The sequence below is a fragment of the Delphinapterus leucas genome, chromosome 15 (genome assembly GCF_059928025.1).
Source record: "Delphinapterus leucas isolate spDelLeu-1000000601 "Yukka" chromosome 15, BTC_Dleu_Yukka2, whole genome shotgun sequence".
Taxonomy (NCBI): Eukaryota; Metazoa; Chordata; class Mammalia; order Artiodactyla; family Monodontidae; genus Delphinapterus; species Delphinapterus leucas.
In genome coordinates, this window is record NC_143143.1 from 48,744,290 (window position 1) to 48,760,668 (window position 16,379).

The window sequence follows — 16,379 nt, forward strand, 5'->3', positions numbered from 1 at the left end:
AGATGTGATCTGGTATCAATAGCCCAGAGTACAGGGAGATCTACTAGACATTTGAGCAACTCTACCCAGAATGCCAGCCAACCACAGACTCCATTCCTGGAATATAAATGTATCCATTCACTCCCTCTCATCAACTTCATTCACTCCCTCTCATCAACTTAACAGTCAGGCTTTCCACAATGCAACTGATTAACATATTCATTGTTCTTTTATGCTTTTGCCTCAGATTTTCACTTCTTTAGGGATCAAGGATATGTAAATAACTTAGCAAACAAATGCTCCTGAAAAAACCATCTCTGTAAAATATAAGTGGAACCAAAAGTGCCAGAATGAGTTTTTTTTTTTTACTATTTCAAGGGACCTACAAAAATGCTAAGGAAAACAAATCTATGAACCAGTTTTATTTTATTTTCACTTAACATGATTATATACATTCATGTGTCTAACAAGATCTGCACTGTTACATTAAAAATACAGTACAATAACATTCAACATGAGGTACTTCATATTTATATATTTTTCCTTCATAAATAATGCTGTAAGCTACTGAATTCAAGCACTCTGATGCACAAGTGGCTAGTGTCTTGAATTAGCGAGCTTATTTAAACACCTTAAAAAAAAAGACAGTTCAGTGCAACAGTTATGTAGAAATTAGACCATTTACTTAAATACTATATTAAGATATGCTTAAAGAATGTTACATTAGAACTGCTAGCCTAGCTCCCCTTATCCCCAGGATATAAACAATGACAAAGACTGCCAGGTACATTGGGAAAAGCATCTATAGGGCATTGTTCAATAAAGTTGCGTTTATACACTACAGTCGCCCGCCTTGTCAGAACAATGGTTTCTAGTTTTAAAAGCTACAAAATTTGAGATTACCGAAGAAAATAAAGCAAGCACATTAGCCTTAATTCCATGTCACTGAAAATGCAGAAGGGAGAATAGGATTTAAAAGATAAAATTTTCTTGTTTTAAATACAACTTTCAAATTTAACCCACAGATCTTGGCACCAGCCAATCAGATGATGGATGGGTTTTGTTTTTTTTTCTTTTTCAGGTGATAGCAATTAATATAAAATTAAGTTCTTCCACACCTAGTGTACAGGATCTCACGTGGCTCTCACCCAGCGGTTCCCCAGCCTCTGGAGGGCAGCTACTAACAGGAGCACTGACCATGGGTGTTACTGAATGAACAAACTTCACTCTAAGGTTATCACACCCATCGCCAACAATCTGATATGATGAAATCAGTGCTAAATAAAGTTTCTTCTCCTCTGGCTTCAAAATTAGTGCCTTCCAATTAGGTATATAGTCTACCAATTTGCAAGGTAACTATGAGTTACCGAAATGTTTAACCGTAATTTATAAATAAAACCCTTCGTAGAAGTATTTTTTAAATTGAAAACGTACCTTTATTTCATAGTTTGCCAAAACTACTGTCATCTTGCTAATAAGAAATAACTGTTAGATAATTTTGGAAAGTTGTCCTGGGAATACTCATCTATAATCACCGTTAATAGCTTTTGATCATCTACGCTAACAGACATAGGTAATGGTAAAGGTGATTAAAACATTTCCCATAATCCAGTGTTCTCCTCCATCAGGGAAGCCAGCCGAAGCAACAAGCCCATGTCTACAGGGGGAGAAGTGGCCCAGAAGCACAGGCAGTCACTCACTGGGGCCCAGCTGGGGCCAGCAGGGGGACCATTTCTGTCCCAGCCCTCACTGACCAGGCAGGGAGGAGACAGTTCCTGAGCTGGCACGCACCTGAACGCGCACGGGAACCCACGCACACACCCACCCCAGGACTAACCCCTGCTCCAGAGCCAGCTTCGGGCTCACAGAGCAGAAGAAGGAGGCGGCCAGTGACCACACTCTGGGTGGCGGGGAAGCCATCTCAGGATCACGCTGGGCAGAAAAGCTGCCCAGAAACACATGGATACTTCAACTGGGAGTGAACACAGTGGGCACCACCAGGGCCGCGGGCACTAAGCCAGCACAAGCCTTCGCTGAAGGAGAATGTTCTGATGAGCTTTTCCCTCCTTTGTGTACATTATCCGTGGACAAGTAAGAGAGCTGGATGTGATGCTGAGGCAGTGAATATTAGGTATCACCAGGTGTATCGCTCTAGACCATTTTCTAAAAACCCTGCAGGCATATATTGGCACTTTAAGATGGCCAGAGGCCAGATTCTAGCAGTCCAGGAACAGGACAGAATGATAATTAACTAAGAAGATACAATGTGGTCAAAGTAGATGCGGTGAAATACATTACAGATTAAGAAAAAAATCAATGAATAAAATATCTTATTACATTAACATGTGGTGCTACAAAACTAATTGTTATTCCATTCATCTAAAGAATTGTTTGGTCCTCTTTTCATGGGAAAAAGGGAATAGGAATTCTATACAGTACAACTTTTGAAAACCAGCAAATGGCAGGGATCAGAAGCTAAGCAGGGAAAAGGGTCTGACTTTTTCAAACTCTGCATTATAATTTGCCATCAATTAAACTATCTGTCGTATGGGACTTTTTTAGGCTTCCTTTTAAAACCGTTTTAGTTTAAATTAATAGGCCTGCAACTTTTTCCTAATGACAATAAAATTTTATAATTTAGTTACTTCTAAAAGAAGCCTCTGTACTGCAATATTCTGTCTTCTAAACTAAAAGAATATAAATCTGTCTGTAGCAAAAGTCATGACCTAAAACTTCCAATTTCTTACTTGCTTACTTTACATTGACACTTTGCAGTTTAAAACTTAACAATCTTATAAATTTAGGATTTAAGAAAAAGCAATGCCCAAAAGTAAAATATTTAAAAGGAAATAAAATAAGAAGGTAAAGGTGACTACTGTCTACTTTCTAAATTATTAATTACCAAGCAAAACGTCTTTCAAAATTGTACACTGAGGTTTATCTGTTTTTTTGGGAAGTGAAGGGTTCTGTTTAAAAATAATTCTTGTTATTGTTATTTTAGACTATTTATTCCTATTTAAAATAAAGCCCAAAAGGGAATTTGAGGTGATCTGAAAATTGTCCTAAGAGGGACAAAACTGGGAGGTCAGTGGGGCAGTTGGAAAAGAACTCAAAATCTCCCCAGATGTATAGATCCAACTCTTAAGAACCACAAGCCTTGATGAGAACTTGGCTCTTTTAGGCATAGAGTTAAAAGCTGAATGCTGCATTTTTGTCTGTACATAAATAAAAGGTTGAAAGAAATTAGAACCTGCCTACAGCTCCGTTCATTACAAATTACCTGCGCTGACTGCATATCTGCAGCTGAGCTAAGCATCAAGCAAGCAGGAGTGTGGTATGCACCTCAGAGCCTGCACTGCTCCGGGAAGCGTGCTCAAGCGTAGAATATAAGTTCGGGGATCTGACCCCCCTGCACCCCAGTGCCGTTGGTGCTGTCCGACGAGCACTGGAACTGGACAGTGACTTTGCCACACTGAACTTCTGTCATGCCTTCCTGTCCAAAGTAGCTGAGCTCATTGCCGTCCAGGATCACGCTGGCCGTGTAGAAGGTGTCTGGCTCAATCTGCACCGGGTACTCAAACCACACGGGGAAGGTGTTGCTGGAGCCGTCTGAGAAGTACTTGCTCAAGTTCTGCCCCAGGACGACACCCTGCCGCTTGAGTTCGATCTTGGCACTGTACTCGGCTGAGCCGCAGCTGGAGCCGTACAGCCCGAAGCCCGCGATGAACACCCTCTTGTCAACGGCGAACTGGATGCTGTCGCAGCGGCCCCGGTAGCGCCACTGGTTGCTCCGGTAGGCGCACGACTGGAAACGGTGGCAGCGCTGCGGGACGAGGCCCTTGCGGGCTTTGCTCACGAACTGCAGCTCGGGCTTCTTGGCCGCGGTGTACCAAAGGAAGATGTCGTTCGTCTCGTTCAGAGTTAAGACTCCAGACTGTGCAGCACCGTTTGCAAAATCGTCCAGGGCCATGGTCGGGATGCGGATCAAGTAAAGCGCCTTCCCGAGGACCTTGCGCTTGTTTTCAATGCTCAAAGCCAGATCTTGTCGCTGGCATTCCACTTCAGCCCAGTTGAGAGCTGCCTCGAAAACCACAATTTCTTTGGCATTCAGAGTTTCCCTGCGGAGGATACTTTCTAGTGTCTGGAAGTCAATATCACAGAACCCCTCAGACTTGAGAGCGAGCTCGGCCTGGGCGTCGATCACCTCCCAGCACCGCTGGGTCAGGTCCGGTTCCTCAAACAGGCAGCTCTGGGACAGGAGGACACAGGCGTTCTTGGCGCTCAGGCTGGTCTCCAGGAAATTGACGCAGGCCCGGGCGAGGTGAGGGACGATGTACTTTTTGGCAGCATAAAGAGTGGCCAAGACTGTGTCAGCAGCCAAGTCAATTTCATCACAATAGATGTATCTGCAAGAAAAAGCGCTGCATGTAAACGGAATTTTCACAAAAATGAGCGTGTCCAGTGAGAAAAGATGTAACTACTTTCAAGTTAGTTCCAAGAAAATCTTATGTAACAGTTATTACAAACATGATTAGACGTTAAAACAACATCTGAGGGCTTCCCTGGTGGCGCAGTGGTTGACAGTCCGCCTGCCGATGCAGGGGACATGGGTTCGTGCCCCGGTCCGGGAAGATCCCACATGCCGTGGAGCGGCTAGGCCCGTGAGCCATGGCCGCTGAGCCCGTGTGTCCAGAGCCTGTGCTCCGCAACGGGAGAGGCCACAACAGTGAGAGGGCTGCGTACCGCAAAAAAAACAAAAAACAAAAACAAACAAACAAACAAACAAAAAAAACAACATCTGAAATACATTCATAAGTTATTAATATTTCAACTTAGTAGAAAGTTTGTATAATTAAAGACATTAACTTCATGTAACCATTCTAGCCTCTATTTTAAAGCTACAAAATATAGAAGATACTAAAACGTTTAAGAAAGGGCTGAAATCAAAAATAGTGAATATGAGGAAAAAATATAGCAAAATTCTATTATATATACTATACTATATTTAGTTAAAAATAACCCCTATATGTTTTAGGAGAAATATATGTATGCAGACTTACTTAAAAATTTTTCTGCAAATTCAGATGGAAACAAGTATCTTTAATATCAATACTGTAATGTTAGCAATGATTGCATCTTGACGCTTTTATATAAGAATGACTTGGATTTTCCTTAAACACAAAACAAAACCTGATCTTAAGATATTTTTCAAGTAGTTCCAAGTTCAATAGATTTTTAAATATGGGCTCCAATGCTATCTTCCGGTTAAGTTTACATAGAATCCAACGCAGGCTTTGTATCTGGCTTTTTTTTTTTTAACTCTAAATTCTTTCTTCTCCCCCACACATTCCTTCCACCTTCAGAATTAAAGAATACATTATTTCCAGACACACTTAATTAAAACACAAAGTTAAGAAAGTCTAAGTATGCACTATTTGTGTGCTTCTGTGAAGTGTCCCCATTTCAGGAGATAAGACACTTCTTACTGTTTTGGGGGACAGTGTCAGTCTCCCAAGATGCTATGTAAAGACAGAAATCATCTGCTTCTTTTAGATGCTGTGGCTGAGAGATAGTACGAACTGCACATGAGTAAAAAATACATACTAATCACATAATTAAAAAATGTTTCTAGCTACTTGCTGTGACATTTTCCTTACTGAAACACATATAACAGGAAATAAGCAATAGCTTCTGTAACAAAGTACAAAAATATAAGGATGGCAATGAGAAAAATGGCCACAATCATGAATGGAACCTGAATTTTTTCTCCCAGGAAGCCCTTACTCTTTTCTGATAGACTAAGCCAGCCACTGGCAAGATGGCAAGACTGCTCGACTAAATACCTGCAGCACCAGGACCATGGGGAGGATTCTGCAGCACGGTCAGCACTTTGTAGCTCTTACCCTAGAACTGGCAAGTGAGCAGTCTTCCCTTTTTCTTGACAGCCCCCTTTCCAGTAGTACTGGCTACTCACCCACAATGCAGGGGTGAGGAAAACCTGGCCTCCGCTATCCCAGGCAACTACACTGTGCTGCTCAAGCCCAGCATGACAGTAAATGGCACCTGCTACATTTCTGATTCTTACCACTTTATGTGGACTGCTCATATAATTTTAAAAAGCTGTATCAAGATATATTCTAGGCAACACATTTATAAGAAAAGATGCCTGTCAAATGATGAATCAAATGGCTTACGTGAAACGGAGTTCTGTGACTCGTACTTGGGTTTCCTAATTATGTACACATATCTGCGGCAACACAACAGTCTACTTGACTACAGTGATGACAAAATGCCGAACTAGTGTCAGCATTCTCCTCTGCAACAGAAATAACGTCACATATACAAAGCTAACTTCACTGGGGAAAAAACAACACACAAAAATCGCTACAGGTAAAACTGAGTTCTGTATGTATATCTCTAAAACATTACCAAGGTCACAAAGTGTCTGTTCGTTAAAAGTAGCGGATTAGTTTATGTTTTGGCACTTTACGTGCTCACTTGCCTTTAATTTCCCTATCTCCCACTATGAAAGTTCTAGAGAGCAACAAATGGATTTCAAAACTATACTACACATAAAGAATTAAACACTTTAAAGTTCTGGAACTAACTATAATACTTATTTTTCAGTAGGCAGAAGACAATATATATCAACATTTTAAATGTTTGTGGGATTACTGTCCAACTTGTTGAGCCAATGAATAATTTTTTTCAACAAACATTGTAATTTATTCCAGTGACTCAAAATCCCCACAGCAGCAGGTAACCTTGAACTCTGGTACACTTTGGTGTGCTAGAATAAGAATCAAGAAAAATCACCTAAACATTACTTAGAATAATCACTGGACCCTAACCACACAGTAGACTATCTCACTGTCCAGCACCAACACAGGTCACAGAAGTGGATTCTATTTATCTGGTAAACATTTACTAGATTCTGAAAAAGACCCAGGAGAGAGAAAACTATTTTTTAAATAAATTTATATCTTATAACTTTACATTTCTGTATGACCAATTAAAGTTTTTCTGAACAAACCCATATACATCTATAGAAAATTATTCAACTTTCAAAAATTTCTCCTCTACTACAAAACGCAAATGTCTCTTATCCTTGAGAAATAGTATCTGACTTCATGTGACAGCATGTGTATGTATGTGTGCATCAAGATCAGACAATTTCAACAGATAATAAGTTTTATAATTGCTGATAGGAGACAGTAACTCCTAGAAAACTTAAAAACCTCCTAACTGGTAGTATTTAAATAATGTATATAATTTCTGGAATTGTGAAGCAAAAATATAATTTATGTCTTTTTAAAGACTTCTTCACACACAATACTTTCAGAGAGAACATGCTCTATTAGATAACACACCAGAAAGTTCTTTTTCTTTAATTATAAGTCATTAAAAATGAAATCACTGTACGTGCCACTTGCCCCCAAATTCCATGTCAAGGTGTGATTGTAAACGCCTGCTTCATTCCACATGCTCCCCATGAAAGATGCACAGGAGTTTTCATCAAAAACACTTACAAGGTAAGCAGCATCCACTTTCTTCATCAGTCTCTCTTTTCTATTACCTGGAAGTTATACTTAACTGTGAAGCCATAAGAGCACAAAAACAGCATAAATAAACTCTTTCCAAACATACGCAAGATGCTTACTTCAGCATAGCGAGAAAAGCAGCAGGGTCGACATCTGGTATACGGATTTCATCTTTGTCCTCGGCAAGTTCTCCGTAAAACATTGCATGGAAAACAGAGCTCCCAACAGCTAAAACATACTGTGGAGAAAGGGAAATCTTATTTCATGCACTAAATTGAAAACATTTTCAGCAAATCAATCCAGAAAAACAACTCTGAGCAATCAGCTTTAGTGGACACAGAGCACCTAACACCTGCTCTACTGACAAAGCCAAGGTACAGTGGATCTGGCCATGAAAGCAAAAGACAGAAGTTCACGCAAACCAGTCTCTATGCTGCTAATTATCAAGGCTTTAACAGACTGATGCTCAAGTTCCCTCATTATAAAATAAATAAAATAAAAGCTTATCTAACAGATTTCTCGGAGAAGGGTAAACATATGACTTTCCTAACCTATCACAACAACTTCCCATGACTGTAGAGTTAAGAGGGCATGTTTTTGTGTGAGACATAAAGCAGGGTAAAAGGAAACAAAGAAAAAAATTAAGCGTGGCCAAGGCCCTCTGGAGAGGCTGCGCTTTCTCTGTGATCGGGTGAAACACGCACTGCCTGCCATTGGCAAGCTGCCCACCCCAAGTTCCAGGCTCACGGAGAGGGTCCCTCTTTGTAAATCTCAGTACTAAACGAGTAATGCATCTGTTGCTTACTTTGTGTCCTGGCAACCGCTGAGTCCCACCTGGTGGCCCAACCACAAAATGTACATCTGCCATCAAATCATTATTGAACATCACTGCATTTCTGTAAACAGAGGCAATTCATTAATTCACAGCGTTTTAACACCCCCTCCCCAACATACAAAACCCACAAAAGATTCACAAGCTAAACAACAGTTTAATAACTTCAGGGTAAAGCTACAAACAAAGGTTCCAACTATACAACTGCGTCTGTAATCACTGCAAACACATGGAAGTAACTGAAGTTTAAAAAAAAAAAGTTATCCAAACTTTTCTTCAGACTTAAGGACAAATAAAAGGTTTCTATCTTCTATAACCCACAGACACAACCCTGTCACCTAAATGTTACAGCTTACAAAAACATTTTTATCTAAGAGGAAAACAGCTGTACTATTCTGGAAAAGATACAAGGCAGTTTTCCATTACCAATAAAGCTTCTGGGAAAAGAGGAAACACAGATTTATGTTAAAATACATTACACGTTGTGCAAAAGCAGAAACTTCAACACAGGAAAACTTTTAAAGTAAATATGCTGGCCCGGCACTTACCTCTCTCTAATGGTGGGATAAAGACCCTGCCAATTCGGGGCCGGAATAAGGTTGTTGTTACTGAGATTCTGCTGGTGGTACTGCTGGACAGTGGTGCTGCTGGAGTTGGCTGGTTTTTTTCGGGGGAATATATCAGCAGCCATCTTCTTCTTTTTTTTAGTCTTCAAGGTAATTATTTCATAACAAACTGGAGGCAACTTGCTGCTGCTGCTGCTGCTACTGCTGCTGCTGCTACTGCTGGGATTTGTTTTCTTCGAGCTTTTCTTGGACCTGTTCTTTACCGTCTCTGGAAGCATCAAGAAGAAGGTGAGACATTTCATGTTCTTTTCCTTGTCATCTACCATGAGTACAGTAGGTCTCTCTTTATAGCCAGATATTCCAAATCGGTGTGAGCATCAAGGAAAAGAGGCTAGCACGAGCTAAGATGAGAGCAGAGACCAGCAAGCTGATATTTTGCTTCTTTTCTCAGCCGGGCAAGGTGACCTTTTTACTATGTTGAATTAGAAACTGGCTTTAAGTTTTATCCAGTACTGGGTCTGTTAAATACATCCCCATCATGATTCCTGTTTCTCTTATTTGCTCATAAAAATAACCCAGTTTCCTAGATCACCTGAAAATGCTACACTGCGCGAAGGTGACAGGCAGAGAGCCGTAGCACTTGTTTTCTGAATTAGGTTAGCAAGATGTGCTGGAGCCGCGTGAGTCTGTTCGGCCGGCTGAAGTTGTGTGGTGAATGGATCGGAGGAGAGTAGGTATTACAGCCCTGCAGATGGAGTCAGACAGCCAGTGCTCGGAGCCAATAGCTGAAGTCACCAGTCATGATTGGACCAAGCAAAACAGTGACACCTATTGTAGTGTGCATAGTTCTGATATTAAAGGAACAGCAGTTGCATTCTCTTGGCTACTATATTATTGTACATTTAAATAAGATAAACAACCTATGAGATATATTTGAAAACAGGAAGAGAAGAGTTTATGTCCACAGATTTTTCTTCAGTAGATGTGCATTTTTATTCCCCCAGTTAAACAAGCAGGGACTGATATCTACTGTTTCTAGTAAAATCTTTATCCCGGCAGCATTCTAGTACTTCAAACAAAATCTTCCATTCTACCAGCTAAAAGGGATTATTAATAGCAAAACCATATTAAACACATTTATTACAGCTTAATGGGAAGGAAGGAATTTTTTCTTTTTCCTTTTTTAGTCTCTTTGAATGCAAGTTATAGTCTAGTACAAATAAGAGATGAGGTCATGTGTTCATTTTACCCCCCAGTGTTTTCTAGCTCCTATAATGATCTTTGACAGGAGTCCCAGATCACAAAGTGCTGTTAATTAGACTAAAATGATACCAGTAGGTTTAGCTGCACTGAAACATAAGACACATTCTGGATGTAAAAATAAGATTCAAATGAGACAAATCTGGTAATCAGTGTTTAAAGGTTGTAATTCACTAAAAATATGTGAAATGGGGCCCTGTTCAGGACTTCAAAAAAATTCAACCTAAATGTTATGGTTACATTTAGCCTCATCACAGTTTTAAAGAGTGTAATTCACAAATTCTAACACAAAGCCAATCATAAGGCTACCCAAAATGATACATGCTGCACAGTTAAGATGCAAATAGGTTCTCTCGGCTTTGAATCAGAACAGTACTAACTACTACCTGGTTCTTATAGATGTGAATCCTCCAACGTTTCTAGCTTTGCTGAGTAAGGAAAAACCACACCTGCTGCAGGTTCCACACATGCACATACATTTCTAGGGGGGCCTAATGAGGAGAATGAAGCACTATCACTCCTACTGGCTTGAAGGGCGGCAGCCACGTGCTGCCCCCACCTGATGCACCTTCATGACCACAGCCCTGCTTGCTGCACCACATCCATCTGAATAATGAGTTCCTGAGAGCGAGGGCCCAACAAATGGGAGCTTTGGCTGCTGTTATAACCGACAATCTACTAAAGATAACACAACTAAAATCAGACTTTAAATCCCTGGGACCTGAAATCACTAAACTGAACCAAGGAATATCCTCTTTATTGTCATCATTATTATTCTTAAACCTGTTTACAAAGCCACTGCAGGACGGACTGTGTGCAAAGAGAACCACGGTCTTTAGCACAGGTTGTTCACCCCCATTTCGTACAAACCCTGAAGTGCCACGTATTTACTACAAGTACCGTATTCCCAGTCATAGGGCTAACACACACACACACACACACACACACACACTTCCAATTGCCTGCAAACACACTTCACCACACAATGTGTGTGTGTGTGTGTGAGAGAGAGAGAGAGAGAGAGAAACAGAGAGAAAGAAACATGGAGAAAGGCACAAAGAAGAAACAAGTGAGTTCCTATTAGAGCTAACTTTTCAGAATATGATTAAAACCAAAGGATTTCTCTCCTGCTCAAGTGCTACTGAACTTCCTGACCATCACCATCCTAGGGAAGTCCCCAGGACAGGGAGCTCCTTTTGACTGGGATTAATTCCCTGTGTACTTCTAACAAACCTAGTAGCTGGCTCCTTCAGGTCAGAAGTAATCAATTAGAACGGAAGGGAAATGAAGGGTTTTGAGACAGACTTACCAGCAGCTGGAAAGCCAAAACAGACAAAAAGCATTAAAGACAAACACAATAACTTAGAAGTTTTGTGGTTTTTATTCATTTTGCATATAGTTCAACACCCTTCACCAGAAGCCTCCAAAAAACACTGCTCTTATACTGCTAGAATAAAGGAAAAAGTGCACGTAATAGTTTAAGAAAGAAAATTATATAATATTTTAGAAAATGTTCTTTATAAAATTAAGTTTCAGTTATTTAGAAAATTAAGTTTTGTGGAGAAGCTTGGAAATATTTATTAAACTGGAATCACCTAGAACAGTGCTGCAAAGAGGGGCCTTGTCCTTATTCATGGATGTGAGGACCCATGAGCACGGCTGTTTTAAAGACATTTTTCTTTTTTTTTTGCAGTACGTGGGCCTCTCACTGTTGTGGCCTCTCTCATTGCGGAGCACAGGCTCCAAACGCGCAGGCTCAGCGGCCATGGCTCATGGGCCCAGCCGCTCCACCGCACGTGGGATCCTCCCGGACCGGGGCACGAACCCGTGTCCCCCGCATCGGCAGGCGGACTCTCAACCACTGCACCACCAGGGAAGCCCTAAAGACATGTTTTTAACTACAAAAAATAATCCAGTTTTTTAAAAAACAAGAAAGATATTTTAATTTTTGTAGCCAATTTGGAAAGGCATGAAAATGTGAACAAAATCAAGACAATGAAAAGCTTACTGAGAGCCACCGTTTCTTCCCACGATAATAAGACAGTTAATATAAGGTCCCTGCTACTGCACGTGTGGTCGAAGGAGCAGCAGCAGCACCTCCTGGGAGCCTGTTAGAACCCATGGCCTCAGCCAGACTCTGCATCAGGATCTGTATTTTAACAAAACTCTCCAAGTAATCTATATTACATTCAAGTTTGAGAAAACCTCATACACATGACTAAGGGAATGTTACAAGGTCTTCCCAATGTTCCGGTATCAACATCTGGAGCCGCGTTTCACATTCAAGTGAATGGACAAATAATTAAAAATAATTTAATTTTGAACCTTCACGTCTTGTTCTGAAATTCTGATCAGCCCCTAAGTGTCAAATTCTATGATTCAGATGTGTAGACAGCCAACTGAGAGGTCCCCAAATATTTTTCAATTTTCAGGAAAAGAAGCTCAAGCCCAAATTATTTTAAAGGGCAGTGACAGAGACAATTAGTGGGAAAAATAAAGGATTAAAAAATGCCAAGTGTGAAACAGATGAACCACCTAATATTTTTAAATAATCTACTTCAAATTCTATTTCAAAAAATTAGCACTGTGGTACAGCACAATTAGCAATCAAATAGTCTAGTTCAGTCCTGGCTCAGCCACTAAAAATTAAAGAGCTGTGTGTGTGTGTTGGGAGGGGGAGGGAGGGAGAGTGTCGGAACACATCATTTAGCTTTAAAGCGCCTACACAATGAAGAGGTTCATCCAGAATTGATGAGTGTTTCTCAAACTTTACCCTCAATCCACAGTAAGAAATCCATTTTGTATTCAGACCTGGTACTAACACCCACAAACACATATATCTATATACAGATGGAAAGAAGGTCACAAAACAAAACTTATGCTTAGAATGTTATGAAACACTCTGGTATTTTCTGTTTTATTCTTTTCTTTTTAATGTTGGTTTTGATACAGTCCATTGATTTCATGACCACAGTTTAAGTAACACTGGTCTAGATTATTTCCAAGGACTTTTAAGGCTTAACATCCCAGGGTTCTTTCCTATCAGGAATTTGGACTAGGGGCCACTAGACAAGGAAGAAGGCAAGGCTGCATCAACTTAATGGAGCCCATGAAACAAACCCCTCAAATCACATGCAAAATTGGGAGTCTGCATTTATTTTTCTGGAAAGAGAAGCCATATCTGTCTTTCAGAGTAATTCATGATGCAGAACATAATAAAATGTTATGGAAATCACAGATTAATTTGAATAGTCAAAATATTCATTGTATCATTTTATTTTCTGCTTTCATTTCTATAGTCTATCTCATTAAACACAAATTATGGCTTCTTTCCCCCCCTTGAAATTAAATATAAATAGTTAAAATCCCATCTATTGAATCTGTAACCCATAAACATCACCCACTGGGTTGAAGAATAAAGAATACCAGCCTGGTATCTACTGTCAAATTTCACGTCTAAAATTTCTTTCTGGCTAGCATACCACTTGTTCCTACACGTCCTGAATTTTAAAGCTGTTATGAGACATGGTTAATTTGCCCTATTAAAGTAAATAAATAGGTGAAGTCAAGAAGCCCATCAATCTTTTATGAAAGTATTCTCAAAATACAAACATGCTGATCATGCAGTGTATTAGGTGTCGGGCATGCAATGGTGAGCAAGATTGGGAACCAAGCTTAAAAGGTTAGCGAATAGCAGTGGATTTCAGATAATTTTATAACTGCCGGAAAGTTCAATCACCTTTATCTCTTCCCATTCAATTCCCCATAATAATAAAATTATGAACAGAATTAAGCTCACTTAGATCAAATCATCCTCTTCACCACTGGAAGGTCTGCCAGACATCCGGTCTTTATTTGGTATTACAGAATCTTGTTTACTCAGTTTGGGGACTTGAGTAAGGTTTGGAACTAAAAGGGACTATAGAAATCATTTAATCAACTCTGTCCCACAGATAAGGTAACTAGGGGTCCAGAAGATTACGGGATTTGTGAAAAGTCCACAGTAAGGTTGTGGGGCAATGTCCAGACTAGAGTGCAGATTTCCTGACTGCTTGCTTAATTGTGTCTGTTCCACTTGCTCTAGTTTTCACCCACAGTAATTACCCCACAATCTTATGTAATGCTTTATCTTCATATTTCTAATCTACTTCAAAAGAAAAACACACGTCTGAATTTACAGATATGAAAACCATGAACATATATATACTCTGTACCCTGCAGGAAGCAACTGCTAGAAGAATGGGAGGACACTTTCTGGGAAGAAATGGAGAGGAACTGTAACAGGAAGGAACACAGGAGCGCAGCAGCCATGAGGAAGCCACTCAAAAACAGAAGAGGCTCTCCAGTAAAATGAAAATTAGAAAGCCAGCCATTCATGGTTAACGCCAACAAATGCGATGTCAACAACTAACGATGCAGGCAACTCTTGTTTAACTTGCTCTAACCTTGCACTCCTTGTCTGGACTTGTATTTGGTTTACTACAAGACACCTAAACAGCTACAGGGTGGACACCTCCAGAACCTAACAGAGGAGAGTAATATAACCTGATAAATTATGACGGAAGAGTGTTTTAGTTTTGCTTATCTTTCTCTTCAGTACTGAGCAAAAGTTATGTTTTGATTTGGGAGGTATAAAACATAAGTGACAAAATGGTGGCAATCCCTAAAGATAGCAACAGTTGCTGGAAAACAGACTATATGCATGTTAAATTTGGAAATAAATACAGTCAAGCGCTGGCGGCACCGTATAGTGGGAAAAAAAAGAGCCAATAACTAGCGAACCTAGGGTTAGTTACTTAGAATCTGTAAACCTCATTCTACTCATCTGCCAAATGGGGTGATTCTACCTAGCTCATCCCTTTCAGGTTTCTCCTGAAGGCAAGATTACATGTTTGTGAAAGCACTTTGATAGAAGTTGAAAACACTCTGCAAAGGTAAACTTCCACTATTAGTAGCAATTGTACCCAAAGCAGGAAATATTTGTGATACAATTTTCCAAAACACAAAAACCCAAAGATTCATCTGGCTCCCTGCCCTCCTAATCTTCCTGGCTTACAGCTACTGACATTTCATCCATCTGCAGGCTTGCTCCAGCCCCACCAAGCAGGCTCCGGTTTGCTGGGGCTCTTGTTCAGATTTTACAGGTAAGGTTCAATAATCAAGATCTCTGTTGTGCATTGTGATCAGGTCCCACACAATGCCCAGGTGTGCACCTGGAACCCACATTCCAGGCTGGGTGTCCAATGGACTTCGAGACCACCTGTTGGTGGATACCCAGCTGTACCCACCTCCTGAGAGAGCCCAAAGTGGCAATTAGTCCAGAGCCACCCAGCAATGTCTACATTAGCAACTCAATTTGGCCTCTCAACAATGACCCAATTTGAATTCTAGCACCAAGGGTGATGGTAACTAAGACAAACACTTGGGCAAGGCACGCCTCTGTGTGGCTGGAGGGATGAGGCTCATGGGCTGTTTCACTAAGTCATTTCCTATTCACCACACAAAGTTCCAGTTAACCTTAAAATTGTACATTAAATTTGGAAAAAATGCCCAAAGGTAGAATGTGACAATTCTTTGAAGGCAGGAACAACGATTCTTTTAAAATTTCATGTAGCAGTTAACATGATATTTGATGATTATAGCTATGTCTATGGGTACCTTGTTTGGACTATTAAACAACTCAGCTAAATGCCATATCATTCTCTATCATATGTTAAATGAGGTGATCTTGAGAGGAACATATAAAATATATCATATGAGATACTACAATGATAGGTATTTTAAAAAATACTATAAATTCTTTCGTAAAGTTTAAGATCCTTTAGTAAACAAGATAATCAATTGCTAATTTTTATATACTCTGAGTGATATCATGTTAAGTTTCCTGTGTGTGAAAGTTGTTGACTACACAATATCTCTTATCGGTTCCAATTCTAGATTTCTAGAATTAAAGAATCTGTATAATGTTTGTTAGAAATAATGATTTATTTAATATAATTTTCTTTATATCTTAATATTATGATTATAACCAAAACCCAATTAAAACTCTATGTATGTATATATAGACATGTGCCACATTTAATTGGTTATAAGATTCCTTTTTCTCCCCCACTGCAACATTTTAACATCTCTGAAATTGGGCTGAATCTTATAATTGATGGCATTTTATGAGTATAACTTCAGGCTCCTCCCCTTTCTTAT

At 39.9% G+C, this 16,379-nt stretch overlaps 1 protein-coding gene across 2 annotated transcripts in view; it reads right to left on the bottom strand.

Annotated features, from left to right (window-relative positions):
- Positions 1-388: 388 nt before the first annotated feature.
- Positions 389-16,379, bottom strand: part of BTBD3 (BTB domain containing 3) — a 39,133-nt gene continuing 23,142 nt past the window's right edge. The window contains exons 2-5 of one of the 2 annotated variants that reach the window (XM_022556489.3): positions 8,901-9,186; positions 8,326-8,416; positions 7,640-7,758; positions 389-4,385 (exon numbers count right to left, since the gene is read on the bottom strand). In XM_022556489.3, coding sequence (XP_022412197.1) covers positions 3,353-4,385; positions 7,640-7,758; positions 8,326-8,416; positions 8,901-9,043 — 1,386 coding nt within the window. In that variant the 5' untranslated portion in view covers positions 9,044-9,186 and the 3' untranslated portion in view covers positions 389-3,352. Of the gene's footprint in view, positions 4,386-7,639; positions 7,759-8,325; positions 8,417-8,900; positions 12,170-16,379 lie in introns of those variants that run through there. The other variant, XM_022556488.3, reaches the window with a different exon arrangement.